Source organism: Hemicordylus capensis, chromosome 6 (genome assembly GCF_027244095.1).
Source record: "Hemicordylus capensis ecotype Gifberg chromosome 6, rHemCap1.1.pri, whole genome shotgun sequence".
Classification (NCBI taxonomy): Eukaryota; Metazoa; Chordata; class Lepidosauria; order Squamata; family Cordylidae; genus Hemicordylus; species Hemicordylus capensis.
In genome coordinates, this window is record NC_069662.1 from 165,248,320 (window position 1) to 165,262,990 (window position 14,671).

The 14,671-nt window shown below is 45.0% G+C and overlaps 1 protein-coding gene across 22 annotated transcripts in view; it reads right to left on the reverse strand.

The window, feature by feature from the left end:
• OBSCN (obscurin, cytoskeletal calmodulin and titin-interacting RhoGEF) overlaps positions 1-14,671 on the reverse strand; it is a 287,341-nt gene that overhangs the window by 197,775 nt on the left and 74,895 nt on the right. For all 22 annotated transcript variants that reach the window (XR_008309945.1, XM_053262303.1, XM_053262302.1 and 19 more), the window contains exons 24-29: positions 13,054-13,215; positions 11,249-11,353; positions 8,098-8,364; positions 7,289-7,558; positions 5,980-6,246; positions 4,401-4,670 (exon numbers count right to left, since the gene is read on the reverse strand). Coding sequence is in view for 21 of the 22 variants with exons in the window: in XM_053262303.1 (XP_053118278.1) it covers positions 4,401-4,670; positions 5,980-6,246; positions 7,289-7,558; positions 8,098-8,364; positions 11,249-11,353; positions 13,054-13,215 (1,341 nt within the window). In the remaining variant the exon portion in view is untranslated. The remainder of the gene's footprint in view (positions 1-4,400; positions 4,671-5,979; positions 6,247-7,288; positions 7,559-8,097; positions 8,365-11,248; positions 11,354-13,053; positions 13,216-14,671) is intronic.

Genomic DNA, 14,671 nt, shown 5'->3' on the forward strand with positions numbered 1-14,671 from the left:
GAGGAGGAGACTAGCAGCTCAAAGGAAAGCTCTGTTAGTGTAGATAAAACTAAGGCAAGATTCCAGGGTCTCTCTTAGTGGTGGAAATATGTTATTGATCCCTTTAAAGAATCTCATAGAGTCAGGGTGGGAGAACACAGCGTGTCTGTCCCAACCCGGATTTTTAGCAGAGAGCGCGGCCATGTGATAAACATATTAGATAACTCTGATTGCTTTAGGCTCATCAAGGATAATAGGATCTGTCTGATAGAGGCAATGCATGGATCAAAGTTCTTGGTGGTTGGATAGTGTGTGAACCTCTTCCACTTGCACAACCAGCTTTTCCTGGTTGACTCTTTTATTTTGTTCAGGAGGATGTTATCTAATAATTCAGTTTCCAGGCAGTTAGGTTCAGCACTTCGAGGCTGTGATGTAAGATGCAGCCTGACCCTCTCGAAAGGAGATTTTGGCACTGGTGTTTTTGGCACAGGAGAGCCACTGGTGTTGAACCTGTGACAGACATAGTAGGGTGGGAAACCACAGGGTGGTCTGGGCCACCATGGGATGAGCAGAATGGACGGAGTCCCTTCTTGTAGTATTTTGCTCGTAATTTTGGAGAGCAGGGGAAAGGGAGGAAACATGTAGTCGAGGTGCTGTTTTCATGGCATCTGAAAGGCATCTCTCATGGAGCCCTGCCCTATGCCCACCCTGGAGCAGTAGAGTTTGTACTTCTTGTTGTTTCCTGTTGCAAACAGGACTATCAGGGGGGTTCCCCAGTTCTGGAAGGTGCTGCGGAGAATTTCTGGGTTTTACCACCCACTCGTGCTGCTGAGAGAAGTCCAAATTCCTGATCAGGGTGTCAGCCAAGGTATTATCTACTCCCTTGATGTGCAGAGCAAATGGATGCACATGATGATTTATGCCCCACTCCCACAGTTGTAGTGCTAGATTGCAGAGTGACCAGGAGACTGTCCCTCCCTGGCAATTAATGGCAATCACTGTTGTGTTGTCTAGGATAACCTGTACCACTCGATTTCTTAAGAGGGGTGGGAATTATTTTAGGGTGTGTAGCACCACTAGCAGTTCCAGACTGCTGCTGCAGAGATTGCTGGGATTGCTGTTGCAGAGTCCAATTGCCTTGGGCATGAAAACCCCCACAGTGGGCTCCCTATACATTTAGGGAGGTGTACATTGTTAGTGTGATCATTGGGGTGGAGAGTGTGACAGTGGCTGTGCAAGAGGCCATCAACCATAACAGTCTTTGCACAGAATGTGCTCTCTGTTTTGGGTTGAGGGTAAAGACTGAGATCATTTGCACACCATGAAGTTGAAAGACATGAGGCTGAATAGAATCTACACCCCATGGCATCCAGTTTTCTTCCCTCCCTATGCACTGGTGCTGAGTGCTTCCCCCCCACCCCACAATTTGCTACTTACAGCACAATCAGACACCAGGGAGTAGGGTGGGGGGTGTAGAGGAGCTGGCTTCCGTCAACTTCAAAGCCTTGTTGGGAAATATTGAAGTGTAGCAGCACTTAGAGCCTGAGGGGCTCAGTGGGTCAGCTCTGTCATGCATCTTATGGTGTCGATCTCCTTTATTGACGGATGTGGATTTTTACAATGTTGAATCCCCGAGGCCTTTGTCCAGTGGAGGAGATCGAGGCACTGAATCCATGGAGGCTTCCAATGTCAACCTCGAGCCTGAGGGTCGATGATCGTTCGACACTGGTCTGGTCCATGTCAATGGGCTCAGCATTGGAGTTGGGGATCAGAGTGTGGTTTCATACAATGCTGCTCATTGTGCCTGTCAGAGGAGAGGAGAGTCCCTCCACAGGATGTACAGTGCTTGAAGTTTTTTTTAGAGTCCATTAGCACCCAAGTTAAGACATAAAGAAGAACAAGAAACCTTAAAGTCGAGCATTATAAAGAAAGCCAGAAGTGTCACCATTAAACAAACAAGTTTGAAACAAGATCCGAAAGAGAAATCAAGATAAAGTCCAAGGTCAAGCCAGAATAAGAAACAAGATAAAGCTTTCACAGGAACCGGGAATAAACTGAGCAAATCCTTCATTATGAGGCACAGTGGTCGAGAAGGAACTGAAAAGACACTTTCCTACTAAAAATAATGGTCATGCCGCACACATGATTTGGCAGAGCCAAAGACCATCTCATGGAGCTACTGAATTCTTCCACAGGGCTACTGCACAGGTGCAGAACCCATTTTGTGAGGGAACATGCATCATCTCAAAGATCTGCGTGTTCAGATCCAGCTTTCTGAAACAGTTTAACTAATAAAAGTTAGTGACATAACAGCCAACCTTCACATCAGGATTTTGTTTCCTCTATATTGCCACAGGCCACCCAATGGTGCAGTGGGGAATGACTTGACTAGAAAGCCAGAAGGTACCAGTTTGAATCTCCGCTGGTATGTTCCCCACACTATGGGAAACACCTATATTGGGCAGCAGCGATATAGGAAGATGCTGAAAGGCATCATCTCATGCTGCACGGGAGATGGCAATGGTCAACCCCTCCTGTATTCTACCAAAGACAACCACAGGGCTCTGTGGGCGCCAGGAGTCGACACCGACTCAACGGCACACTTTACCTTTATATTGCCACAGCAGTACAGGATTTTGCATATTTGATGCAAAAATCAGCATCCCCAAAATTTTACCTTTTCTTGTTTTTAAAAAATCCTCTCTTAATGACTCCAAAGAAATGTGTGTGTGTGGCTTAGTACCTGGTGAGACCCCAGCTATCCGCATTTACCCCAAAGGAACAGAATTCTGAATTTGATCGCTTTCGAACATCAAATAATTTGGGGAAAACCTAGTCTTGGGTTCAGGTAAATAAAGTAGCAAAGGTATGGGACTGGTCACTGGAGACTACTAATAATGTGATTTAGGGGATGGGCACCTATACTGCATGCAGAAAATCCCAGATTCAATCCCTGGCATCTCCAAGTATGGCTGGGATTGTGCCCTGCCCGAGATCTCGGAAAAGCTGCTGCCAGTTAGCACAGACAGCACTGAGCTTGATGGATTAGTAGTCAGACTCAGTAGAAGGCAGCTTCTTATGCTCATATAATTTCATTGTCCTGAACTCCTCCTTGATGAATGGCCACATAGCAATGACCCTCTCTGCCCACTTGTTGCATCTGTTCCCTAATCCTGGGTGCAAGAAACTTTCTAAATAGATTGTTTTTATTTGTATTTCTTATAAATCAAATAGTTACACATGTCTATCAATAAATAAAATACATGTGGAAAAATACCAACAGAAATTACGTTTGCAAAGTCTTTAAGCAAAACTTCATCAAAATATTTGATAGTGGAAGCAACCTTTTTTTTCTTTATTTCAAAGCAGAGGCATGCTTCTCTCTTGCATCCAAGAGTTTCCCTTTTAAGAGTATGTAAGACCCACTATCGGTGGAGCCCACCCAGCCATCCCTTTTGTTTCTGTAGGGTGCTTTCTGGGTTAGCCACTCAACAGCAGCAAAATGCTTCCGTTCAGGCAAATCGCATTCAAAGTGAAAATAGCAAAGCACCCAGCAGGGGGAGCAGTCTCATGAAAACTAACAACCCCAAAAAACAGCAATTTTTAAAACACCAGATATACATAGCACTATATCACAGCAATTAAATTTGAAACAAGGCATTGGAAATACGAACGGCACCCTGCTGTCAGCGTAGGGACTGTGACGTCACAACACAGGAAGTGTGGAAACACACTTCAGAGATACATTGTGACCCCGTTGCAGGGTCTAATCTGGGAAGCACCCAGGAGTCAGTGCTCTGGTCAGGCATCCAAAAAGACAAAACTAGCAGCCTTCTCTGAGGACAGGGAAATTCTGGTGAATATCTGCATCTAATATGATTCAATAACCCAATCATTACCTGGTCCCCAGATGATATGGCTGATTGAAATGAGGCATAGCCAGAATAGTGACTCACACAGAGATACAGCAGATATACACTGGGGTTAATATTTTGGCACCATGGGATTATTTAATCATCTGATTTCTTGTGACGTACTAGCAGTTCTTTCATGGCACACTTAGAGCACTAGAGTGACCTGGCAGACAGTATGGGGATTTCTGGCTTTAAGCCTCCAGTTGTAGAAGGAGAAGAGCAGCACTTTCAAAAGCAGCAGTGAGGACTAGGGATATGCAAATTGATTCAGGTACAAAACGATTTGTACCCAAATCTACCCGTTTGGGGCAATTTGTGGACAAAACAAATCGCTCCGGTGCTAGCTGGCCAGATTTGGGTCCAAAGAAATCAGGGTTGATTCCATTTGGGTACAAATTGAATAGAAAAAATCAATTCATGCACATCCCTAGTGAGGACCATGAGTTCTGTGACCATTGAGGGAAAATCTTCATTTGATCAAGTCCCAAGTGAAGGAGGGGGACTCACCTTTCACTTTCAGCCGAACACTCTCGGAGACCTTCTTCTGCACCTTCACTGTCACCGTCCCAGCATCTTCTGGCATGACATGTTTCAGAGTCAGGCTGTGCAACTTGCCCATCCTCTTGATCTCATTGAAGTTGTTGGGGAAGAGATGTGTATCATTGAGGAACCATTCAACATCCTCCGTGTCCTCTGAGAGCTCACAGGAGAAGATGGCGCAGCTCTCCTCTTCAATCTCCATATCCTGTAGGTGTTTGGTTATGTCCACTTTGCGTTCTGTTATGTGGATGGCATGGGAAGGCACAGAATGAAGTTCTCTAGCATGAGATGTTGTCTCCCAACTTAATAAACAGTTCAGCATATTGCTGAATTCTCATGGAATTGGGCACAGTCTGTTTTCTACATGCAAAAGTAGCTTTCCATGTAAGCAAACAGTTCTTTCAGAGTATCAAAGGAATAGAAGCAACAAAGGGTTAAGGAGAAGGTTCTTCCACTTCAGCTACCCTCATCTCCAAATGCCACCCATCCAGTCCCACCAAGGGATCGCTTTCCCTCCCCAAACTCAATTATCCTAATGCATCCTACGCTCATAACTAGAGATCCACTCTCCAATCCACCCCTTTCTCCCATCACAGGTTTCCCTAAAACATATAGAACTGCAGATTTTCTTGGATCAAGGGTTCTCAGTCTTGGGTCCCCAAATTTATTGGACTACAACTTTCATAATCCCCAATGGCCTTTGGCCATTGTGGCTGGGGATTAGGATTCCCCATTTCTCTACCTTACCTCTTCACAATCCATCAGCCTAAACAGTACTTCTGGTACCAGATGGATTGGCAGAACATAAGAGAAAAGTGCCTGGGGTGATGAAACGAGGGGAGATAAGGCATTGGAGTGAAGGGGATTCAGCTCCCTGCACCCCCTTTAGTGTTAAAATCAGACCCCACCCCCACTTTATACCTCACAAACATGGCTGACCAGTACGTCTAAATGGACTTTCAATTAATCTTAAACAACACAATTAGTGAAGCTGTTGAATTTTGCAACTACCTGGTTTGGAATACAAATTTGCCCAGCTCTTGAGGTGGCAGAGTAGAATAGGGGACTGCAAGGGGGTTGGAGGAGTAGGGCCATCTCCTAGTCCACTTACTCTTGGCAATCTCTCTATGAGCAACTGAAAAGACTCAAGGGTCTTTTCAAATGCTCACAGGGGAGAAAATTGCCAAGAGTGAGTGGAAACTGAGGTGAGTCACACATCACTACAAGCAAGGCTTTTTCCACATCTACCATATGCCCATATGTAGTGGTGTGCAAAGGCCCTTGCTAAGAGTGTGTCCATCCATCACCGAAATCTGAGCAGTTTTGAGGTATAGACAATATATCCTGGACTGTTAATTTATACATGTAAAAACCAAGCACTGCTATAATTTGGGAATATGCATCATTCATTTAACTTCTATTAATTAATTATAAATAATATAAACAAACAAATAAACATTTCCTGTCTGGTGTACACATATAAGAAACTAGCAAAAAGGAGATCATAGTTGAAGGCTTGCTCCCCATTCTGCCACCCTCTACATACCCAAAACAGACAGCATGGCTTTCGTCTCTACATTCCCGGCTTTGCATTTGTACAGGCCAGAATCTCCAACCACTAGCCTCAGGATTTTGAGCTCTGCCGTATTTTTCTCATTTTTTAGTTTAAATCTCTCCGAAGGTTCGATGGGGGTGTGATCTTTGTACCATTTGATAACCTTTGGAGAAGGCTTGAAATCACAGGAAAAGACAACTGAATGGGTTTCTTGAACAACCTTGTCCTCTAGCTGCCTTGTAATGGTCACTTCAAGATCTACAGAGAGAAGGTTGTGAAAGGCGGGGTGGGGGTTGGGGGAAGATGTCATCAGGTACAAAGATATGCAAATTGGACTTCAGATTTAGGAAAATAAGGCACATTTTTTGAAACCAGAAAGAGAGGGAACCAGTTCCCATAGATAAAAAATACTTTGCTTATATCATGGTGGTGGTGGTATAATTACTATTATCTTTACTATTACTACTACTACTATTACTATGCCATCCATGTGCATGGCATTTAACAGAGTGAGGTGTGGATTATACAAAATTATTTTCATTCCTCCCTCAGTCTTCCTGCTTCTCCCACACCACCACCATTTCTATTTCCGCCTTGGGGTTGTCTTTTAACGAAAGGCGGTATATAAATGTAAAAATAAATTAAAAAATAAAAATTTCTCCTTTCTTTTAATTTAATTTAATTTAATTTAATTTAATTTAATTTAATTTAATTTAATTATTTATTTGATTGATTGATATACCGCCCTTACAAAATGGCTCAGGGCGGTTTACAATTAAAACAATTAAAAATTAAAATTTTTCTCTGTTTTGAGATTTGGATCTCTGTGTTGGTTTCTTTCTCTTCACCGCACGTGGCTTTGAGTCCCCAAGCAGGAATGAGGAACTGAGCTGTAGGGTTTTTTAAAAAAATAGGCACTGCTGCTGCTGTTATTGTTGTTGTTGCAGGGAGAGGAGGATCATGCTAATCGTAATGTCTGCTTGGCTTTACCAGAGTTTGGTTTTGGTAAACACTCCCCTGTATTGAAGTATTAGAAAGTCCTTGGGACAGGAGCCTGTTCTCTCATTCTTTGGAAAGCGTCATGCACACTGGTGGCACTGTATCATACCTCCCACCCCCTCCTAATCTACCTGCAGGTAAACACCCCTGTGAAAGACACACCCTCAAAGGAGACACAAAGTTACTACTGGTACAGCTTCAAGTAAACTCCCTCCCCCATTCTTCTGGTAAGAAACATCCTCTTCCACATTTGCCCTTAAACGCTGCCCTTGTTTCAAGCTTTGTGGAAATTGCAACCTGCCTTTTACAACCAAGTTGGCCAAAGACTTGGCTTTGCCAATCGCAAACTGAATGGTGCCCGTCATGTCCACATCAGTCTTCCTCAGGATCAGGCGGTGAATCCTCCTCTCTTGCTCCAGCACAATATCCTTGCTGGCCTGAAGGAGCTCTCCTCGAAGAGACCACTTCGGGGGCTTCACAGAGTCAATGGAGATCTCACACTCAAACCTGGCTTCTGCCGGCTCTGTCACCTCCACATCCCTCAGCTCCTTCACGATATTAATGGATTGCTCTGGAAAGAAGAAGGTGGAGTCAAGGAGAAATAGTTATGACCCATCCATTAATTATGCAGGAAGCAACAACAAAGCTGCAAGCACTGCACTCTCTGCTGCTTCTGGATCCGGACACAGTAAAACAGACCTCATGTAGAGTGATGGCAGCAGACTACCCCCACCCACCCACCCCCTTTTATAAAGAAAAGATGAAGAATCAACTCCAGCTTACTACCTTGACCTCAGGCTTCTAGTGTCTGTCTGCCCAGCTTGACCCATGACTCTGCTGCTGGCCTATAGCTCATTGCACAATCCCAGCCAGCCCACCCGGCTTCTGAACTCTGGCTTCAACTCATTCTCACCTTCTCTCGTGCTCTCCTGTTCCTGATCAACTGCCAGACCCTTGCAGTCCTAACTTCCAACCCTGTGCCACTTCCAACGAAGCCACTCATGACTAAGCGCTATCCCTCTGAATGTTCAGATAAATGAAGGACTACAATGTTTCATAGGCTTTGTTGGCAGAACCTAACCAAGAATTGGATCCGAAATAGGAGAGTACCTTCCACATAGAACTGAGCACTGCTTTTATCGTCAATGGCGTCACAAGTGTAGATGTCTTCATCTTCAAACACCGTGTCATTGATCATGAGCTTCCTGTAGAGCCCGTCACTCACCATCTCGTACTTTTGGCTAGGGTGGAGTTGCTGCTTGTTCTTGTACCACGTGACCTCGGCATTTGCTCGAGATACTTTGCACTCCATAAAACCTCTGTGTTTCTCAATGGCAATCTTAACACGGAGAGGTTTTACAATCTTTACAGGCAGTTCTAAAGAAGGAGATAAAATGAGGATGAAATAATCATACTCCACATACAGTGGTCCCTCGACTTACGAAGTTAATCCGTTCCGAACGCACGTTCGTAGTTCGGAATTTTCGTAAGTCGAAAAGCACACCACGGAGGTCTGGAAACATTCGTAAGTCGAGGAAACCGCATCTAAAAATTTGTAAGTCGAGGAAGCCGCATCTAAACCGGCAACGACTTCCGGTCATTTTTGTCGTTCGTAAGTCGAAAACTTCGGATGTCGAGTAGTTCGTAAGTCGAGGGACCACTGTACATACAGTGCTGTAGGCATGGGGGGTTTACACCAACAGAGAGTCCGTTTGATTACAAGGTAAAGAGAATTATTTATTTCTCCTAAAGGCAGTCCTTTCAGATAAATGCATAACTTAAAAGATAACGGTTTACAAGATTTATCAGCATCTGGTAACACTGAACTTTCATTCTGGCAGGTATAAGTGGCTGACCTGAGAAGCTCTTCTGAAGGTGGAGATCAGGGATGTGCACGGAACCGGGCAGAGGATGCTTGAAGGTGGGGGGGGGGAGTGCCGCTTTAAGGGTGGGGGAGGGTGCACTTTCCCCTCCCGCCACTCTTCCCCCGCTGGCACTCTGGTTTTCCAAAGTCCATGGGGCAGCAGTGTACCTCCCTGCTGCCCCGTTTGCCCCGGTGTATGAAACTAATCAGAAGTATCTGGCGTGCATCCCCTGCCTTCAAATGGGCAGAACTACCCACCATTTGAACTGATTCGGAGGCCCATAAATGGCCTCCGAACCAGTTCCATGCACATTCCTAGTGGAGACCGAGGACTTCACACTTTTTCTTCCTAACCTTTCTTCCACCAGCTCCTTTTCTTAACTTCAGCCCACCACTCCTCCTCCTGCTTTATAAATTATTTTAGTTAATTATTTTAATTAACGACTTTCCTGGTCAGTCCTTCAGTATATTGTTTCTAAATTCGAAGACAGTTCCTTTTTCACCAGTTAACTGAATTCTTCCCTCCTGCTGCCCAGAAACTCATGGAATTTCTTGCATAATCAAATCCAAGCCACACCCCTAGAGACCATAACTAGGGCCCAAGCACCTAGTTGCCATGCTCTCTTCACATGTTTAACTAAAACTTTTCCCCAAAGAACCAGTTCTTCACACTGTCCTGCAGAGAAGCCCAGTATTACTATCTCCTCTTTAAGGTGAGGAGTTGAGGCTGAGGGATTGCCTATCTCAGCCATACCTGGGTGCTTTCCAGATTTGCCGCTCAACAGCAGCCAAATGTTTCCATTCAGGTAAATCGCTTTCAAAATATAAACAACAGGGGGAGCAGTCTCGCAAAAACTAACAACCCGAAAAAACAGCAACTTTTTACACCGGATATTTGACACCACAGCATTATATTGCAGCGATTAAATTTGAAACAAGGCATTGGAAATATAAACGGCACCCTGTCAGCATAGGGACTGTAGTGTCACAACATGGAAAGCGTGGAAGCACACTTCAGAGATTCGTCGTGACCCCGTTGCAGGGTGTAATCTGGAAAGCACCCTGCACCACTTTCATATCTGCCAGAAAGGCCCTGCTCAGTTTTTTAATGATGCAAGATTGGCATCTGCCAGGATGAGGGCCTTCTCAGTAATTCCCCTTTGAGGTAGCCTTTGAGGTACTTAAAGTACTGCGTTGACTGATAAAGCAGACTTATTTTAATTCTTGTTCTTTATGCTTTTGCTTTAATGGTGTTGGCTGTATTGTTGTATACTAGCTGAAACTGCACAGAGCATCTGTGCACTAGGTACCTTAGTGCTGTTATTCCTATCCGCAACATTTGCCACGTGCTACCCTCACATTCCAATGTTCTAACCATTCTTGCCTCCCCCGTGCATCTTTTTCTCAGCTTCCCCTGCACACTCCATTTTTCTTATATTCTCCCCCTCCCCATGACTGTGCAGGTGGCAGAGAGGGCAGAGCAGCCTCCTTCTCCAGGCCCGCCTACCACCCCCTCTGCTGCCTGCTTGGCCGGTCTCCTCCCCTCAGTACACCTGATTCGGCCCCAGTGCAGCCCAACCTAACATTTGGCCGGCAGGCAGTCCAGGAGAAGGAGGTTGTGCGGCCCTCTCCACCGCCTGATTGGTCAGTCTCCTTGTGAGGAGGAGAGCTGGGCACTGTCTGAGCACTCGGCAGTGGCAGCTCATGCCACCGGTTTCTCTCCCCCCACCCACCCACACCCGCCTTATTTCCCTCGCCCACTGCTGCCACCACCACCACTTTCTCTCAGCCAGCTAGCTGTCACTTTCTGGCATTCCTCTTCCTCTCCTGGCAGCTACTCACGAACTCTTGTGAGAGTTGCCACACATGGGATTAGCTATGGGTACACCTTAGAGAATTATATATATAGATTGTAAAGCTCTTTGTAAGTTAGTTTTGGAAAGCAATAGAGCAATATAATTAATAAATAAAAATAAAATGGACCAACAAACTTCTGTTTCACATGCAGTCTGATAGCCATTAGACTGTAGTAGATTAATCCTGAAGATTACTAAATAATCCAGCAGATCATTCTAATTCTGTGAGTTTATGGAATAGCTGAATTTGGGATATGCTTTAATAAGCCACACATCACTACTACTACTACTACTACTACTACTACTACTACTACTACTATTACATTTATATCCCGCTCTTCCTCCAAGGAGCCCAGAGCGGTGTACTACATACTTAAGTTTCTCCTCACAACCCTGTGAAGTAGGTTGGGCTGAGAGAGAAGTGACTGGCCCAGAGTCACCCAGCTAGTCTCATGGCTGAGTGGGGATTTGAACTCGGGTCTCCCCAGTCCAGCATTCTAACCACTACACCACACTGGCTCTCTATAATGGCACTAGTTACCTTTGACTTTAAGTTTTGCTCGAGATTCTGCTGTTTCTGCTACAAATTTGATGTCTGCAGAATCCTCCACCTCCACACTTCTGTAGACCAGGGCGTAGCTCTTCCCTGTGAACAAAAACATATCCTTCTAGTTCCAGGCCACCAACATGAAGACAAAACCATCCACACAAAGCAGAACTGTGCCTCAATTTGGGGACAATAAAGGATATCCAAAAGTTCAGGAGGGTCTACAGCTCAAGGCAACATCCAAATCTTTACCAAACACAAAACTGGCCCTTTCTAGGCAGCAATAAACTGCACATTCTGACAAGTTTGTGCACCAGTTTTAAACAAGAGTTTACTTAGCATTGACACACTCCTGTTGACATCTCTTTCCCAGAAAGCTCTCACAGGCTGTTCAGATGCCCAACAAGGACCTCATGTGATGCCCACATTCACCAGAATAGAGGACAGAAGTCTGCAGGAGTATGTGGAGGCTGAGTAAGCTCTCACTTAGAACTTGTACACAAACACTTTAGAATGTGGAGTTAATTGCCCTCTGGGAAGGGACAGTGGCAGCTTCATCTAGAGAAAACTGGTGCATAAGTTCTGGATATGAGCTCCAGGGGTGTAGCTACAATTGAGCGGATGGGTTCAAAGAACCCGGGGCCCCCAGCTCCTGAGGGCCCCCCAGCTCCACCCCTCCCTATTTTCTTCATTATCTCCCTCACTCTGAGGGGCCGTCAGGGAGAGAGGTGAACATAGGTCCCCTCTCCCCTAGCTATGCCCCTGATGAGTTCAATGTGCCATAGACATCCTGTCTTCTCCCTGTTTCACACTACAATCTCTGAAACTGGCCAGAAACATAAATAGGAGCATTCCTTTGGAACTCTGCAGAATTAAAAAACAACTCAAGTGACAATTTGTAGCAGAGAAGTCCTGGGTGGGGAAACAGTTAAGTAACGTCTCCATTCGAAAATAACTGTCCTGAAACACACACACACTCTCTCCCCCTCTCTCTGGCTATTGGGTTTTGTTACTCATGTTTATTATTTCTTAATAAACACAAATTTTAACATAATGTGACATGTTCACATAACCCTGCCTTCCTTCCGCCAGTGTAAATAAGTTTTAGGTATTTATTATCCTCCTAAATACCTTGGCGGCAGGTTTAAGCTGAGAAGAGAATTTGTGCTTTTTATTTTCTCTCTCTTTCATATACAACCAGCAACAGTCACAGAGAGAGATGCCATGCTGGGCTGAACAGGGACAGCTGCTCTCCCCCACTAACAACAACAACAAAATATTTATATACCGCTTTTCAACAAAGTTTTCCAAAGTGGTTTTACAGAGAGAAATAATAAATAAATAAGGAGTCTCCCTGTCCCCAAAGGGCTCACAAACTAGAAAGAAACACAAGATAGACACCAGCAACATTCACTGGAGGGGTACTGTGCAGGGGGTGGATAGGGCCAGTTACTTTCCCCCTGCTCAGTAAAGAGAATCACCACATTAAAAAGGTGCCTCTTTGCCCAGTTAGCAGGGGTTAGCACTCCATCACCTCTATCACATCACATGTCGGAGGGCTATAGGCCACCTCCAGCCTCAAAGGCAGGATGCCTCTGAGTACCAGTTGCAGGGGAGTAACAGCAGGAGAGAGGGCATGCCCTCCACTCCTGCCTGTAGGCTTCCAGCGGCATCTGGTGGGCCACTGTGTGAAACAGGATGCTGGACTAGATGGGCCTCCTTGGGCCTGATCCAGCAGGGCTGTTCTTATCCCATTCATGGCAAGAAAAAAATCCATCAGCTGCTTCCTCCATACCTACCTTCTTGACGCAACCTGACATTGTCTCCAGCCCGGATTTTGTTTTCATTGCTGTACCACTGGGTTTGTACATCATCATGTGAAATCTCGCACAGAAAAGAAGCACTTTCTTTTTCACTCACTTCCACATCTTCTAACGGCTTCACAATCTTGATATCTCGGGCTAAGGAATCATAGAGGCAGGTTTATTGCAGGATATTTTTTGCTTCTCACTATCAGTTGCAACGGGACTAAATATGTTCCTATTGAGCTGTACCTCTGGAGATTCCACAATAGCTGGAGGGCCAGGTTTGCCCACCCCTGTTCTAGGCCCTCTGGCCAATGCTTTTGCCCAAGACTGTCTTGCTGGCCCATCTCTCCGCCAATCACAGATCTAACATGTTTATTATTTTGGCTAATACAAAGGTGAGGATCCTGTCTAGCATGCCTTCAGTGCTACATGCGGGCCCCCACAGTCACAACACAATACCATTGGTGCTGTTCAAAAAATCCCTGCCTCATAAATAAATTGTGATGGTTCTTGTATCTGCTGTCGCCATTTATCTCCAATAGTCCTCTCCTGTAATATCTATTGCCTTTGATAGCAGGAGAATGGTTTAGCAAAGTGGTGTTACTCCCAACGAAGAAAGTCCAAATATTTTAAAAAGAAAGAGGATTTAGTGTTTCATAAAGAAACAGAAATGAAGCAAAAGTTGATCCTTGCCAAGAAACACACAGTTCAAAGCACAACCAGATCCAGTTATAGCGGGAGTCCCTTTTTGCCAGCCTGCTCTTTGGCAGTTAACGTCCAACTGGCTCTGCTTCCTAAGTTCTGAGATCCATGGAACTCTCCCTGTCAATCCCGGTACCTAGCAACCGTTGCCATCCTTACCTCACTAACCCCCAGACCAAGCAACATATAAACACATAAACCATGGTTAACCATTGAGTTCTTCACATAACTTCATGGTGGCTCTATTCCGGTACCAAGAGGATTTCTACTGTACAACAGATTGACAAGACAAAGCCTGAAGGCAAGGTCAGAGATTGAGGGCAAGCCATTAATTCTAGCCTGCCTGCTTATTCTTCTGAAAGCACATGAGAGCATGATTTGGATCCGGACTGTGGCCAGAGAGAGGAGGATTTAACTTTACCTCCAGTCCAGTTCTGATCTGGATTACCCTACATAAACACACACATATGTGGGCTATTACATATATAGTTCCCATTGGCTCCAATAAAACACTTTTTTGCTTGTGTACTACCTGCCACATCTGAGTGGGGGGGGGGGAGAGGGGCTAAGTAGGATCAGATCTATAGTGGGGGTATTTTTTTCTTGAAGCCCCCTTGCCCCCGCCCCCCATGGTCTAAATATGGATTGCACCTCCTCCTGCATTATTTGCACCATAAAAAGCAAGCATGCCAGGGCCAAAAACATGACTGGCATCATGTGTTGTCTGGCCCTGATAGTCGTTTATTATCATTTATTATTTATTAGATTTGTATACTGGCTCGCCCAGATGGTTCTAGGTGGTTCACAAATATAAAAACAGATAAAAACAAAATACGTAACTGGTTAAAAACAAGCAAGGTTAAAACCAGATCAAAATCATCTCAGTCGTCACTGAAGGCCAAGTTAA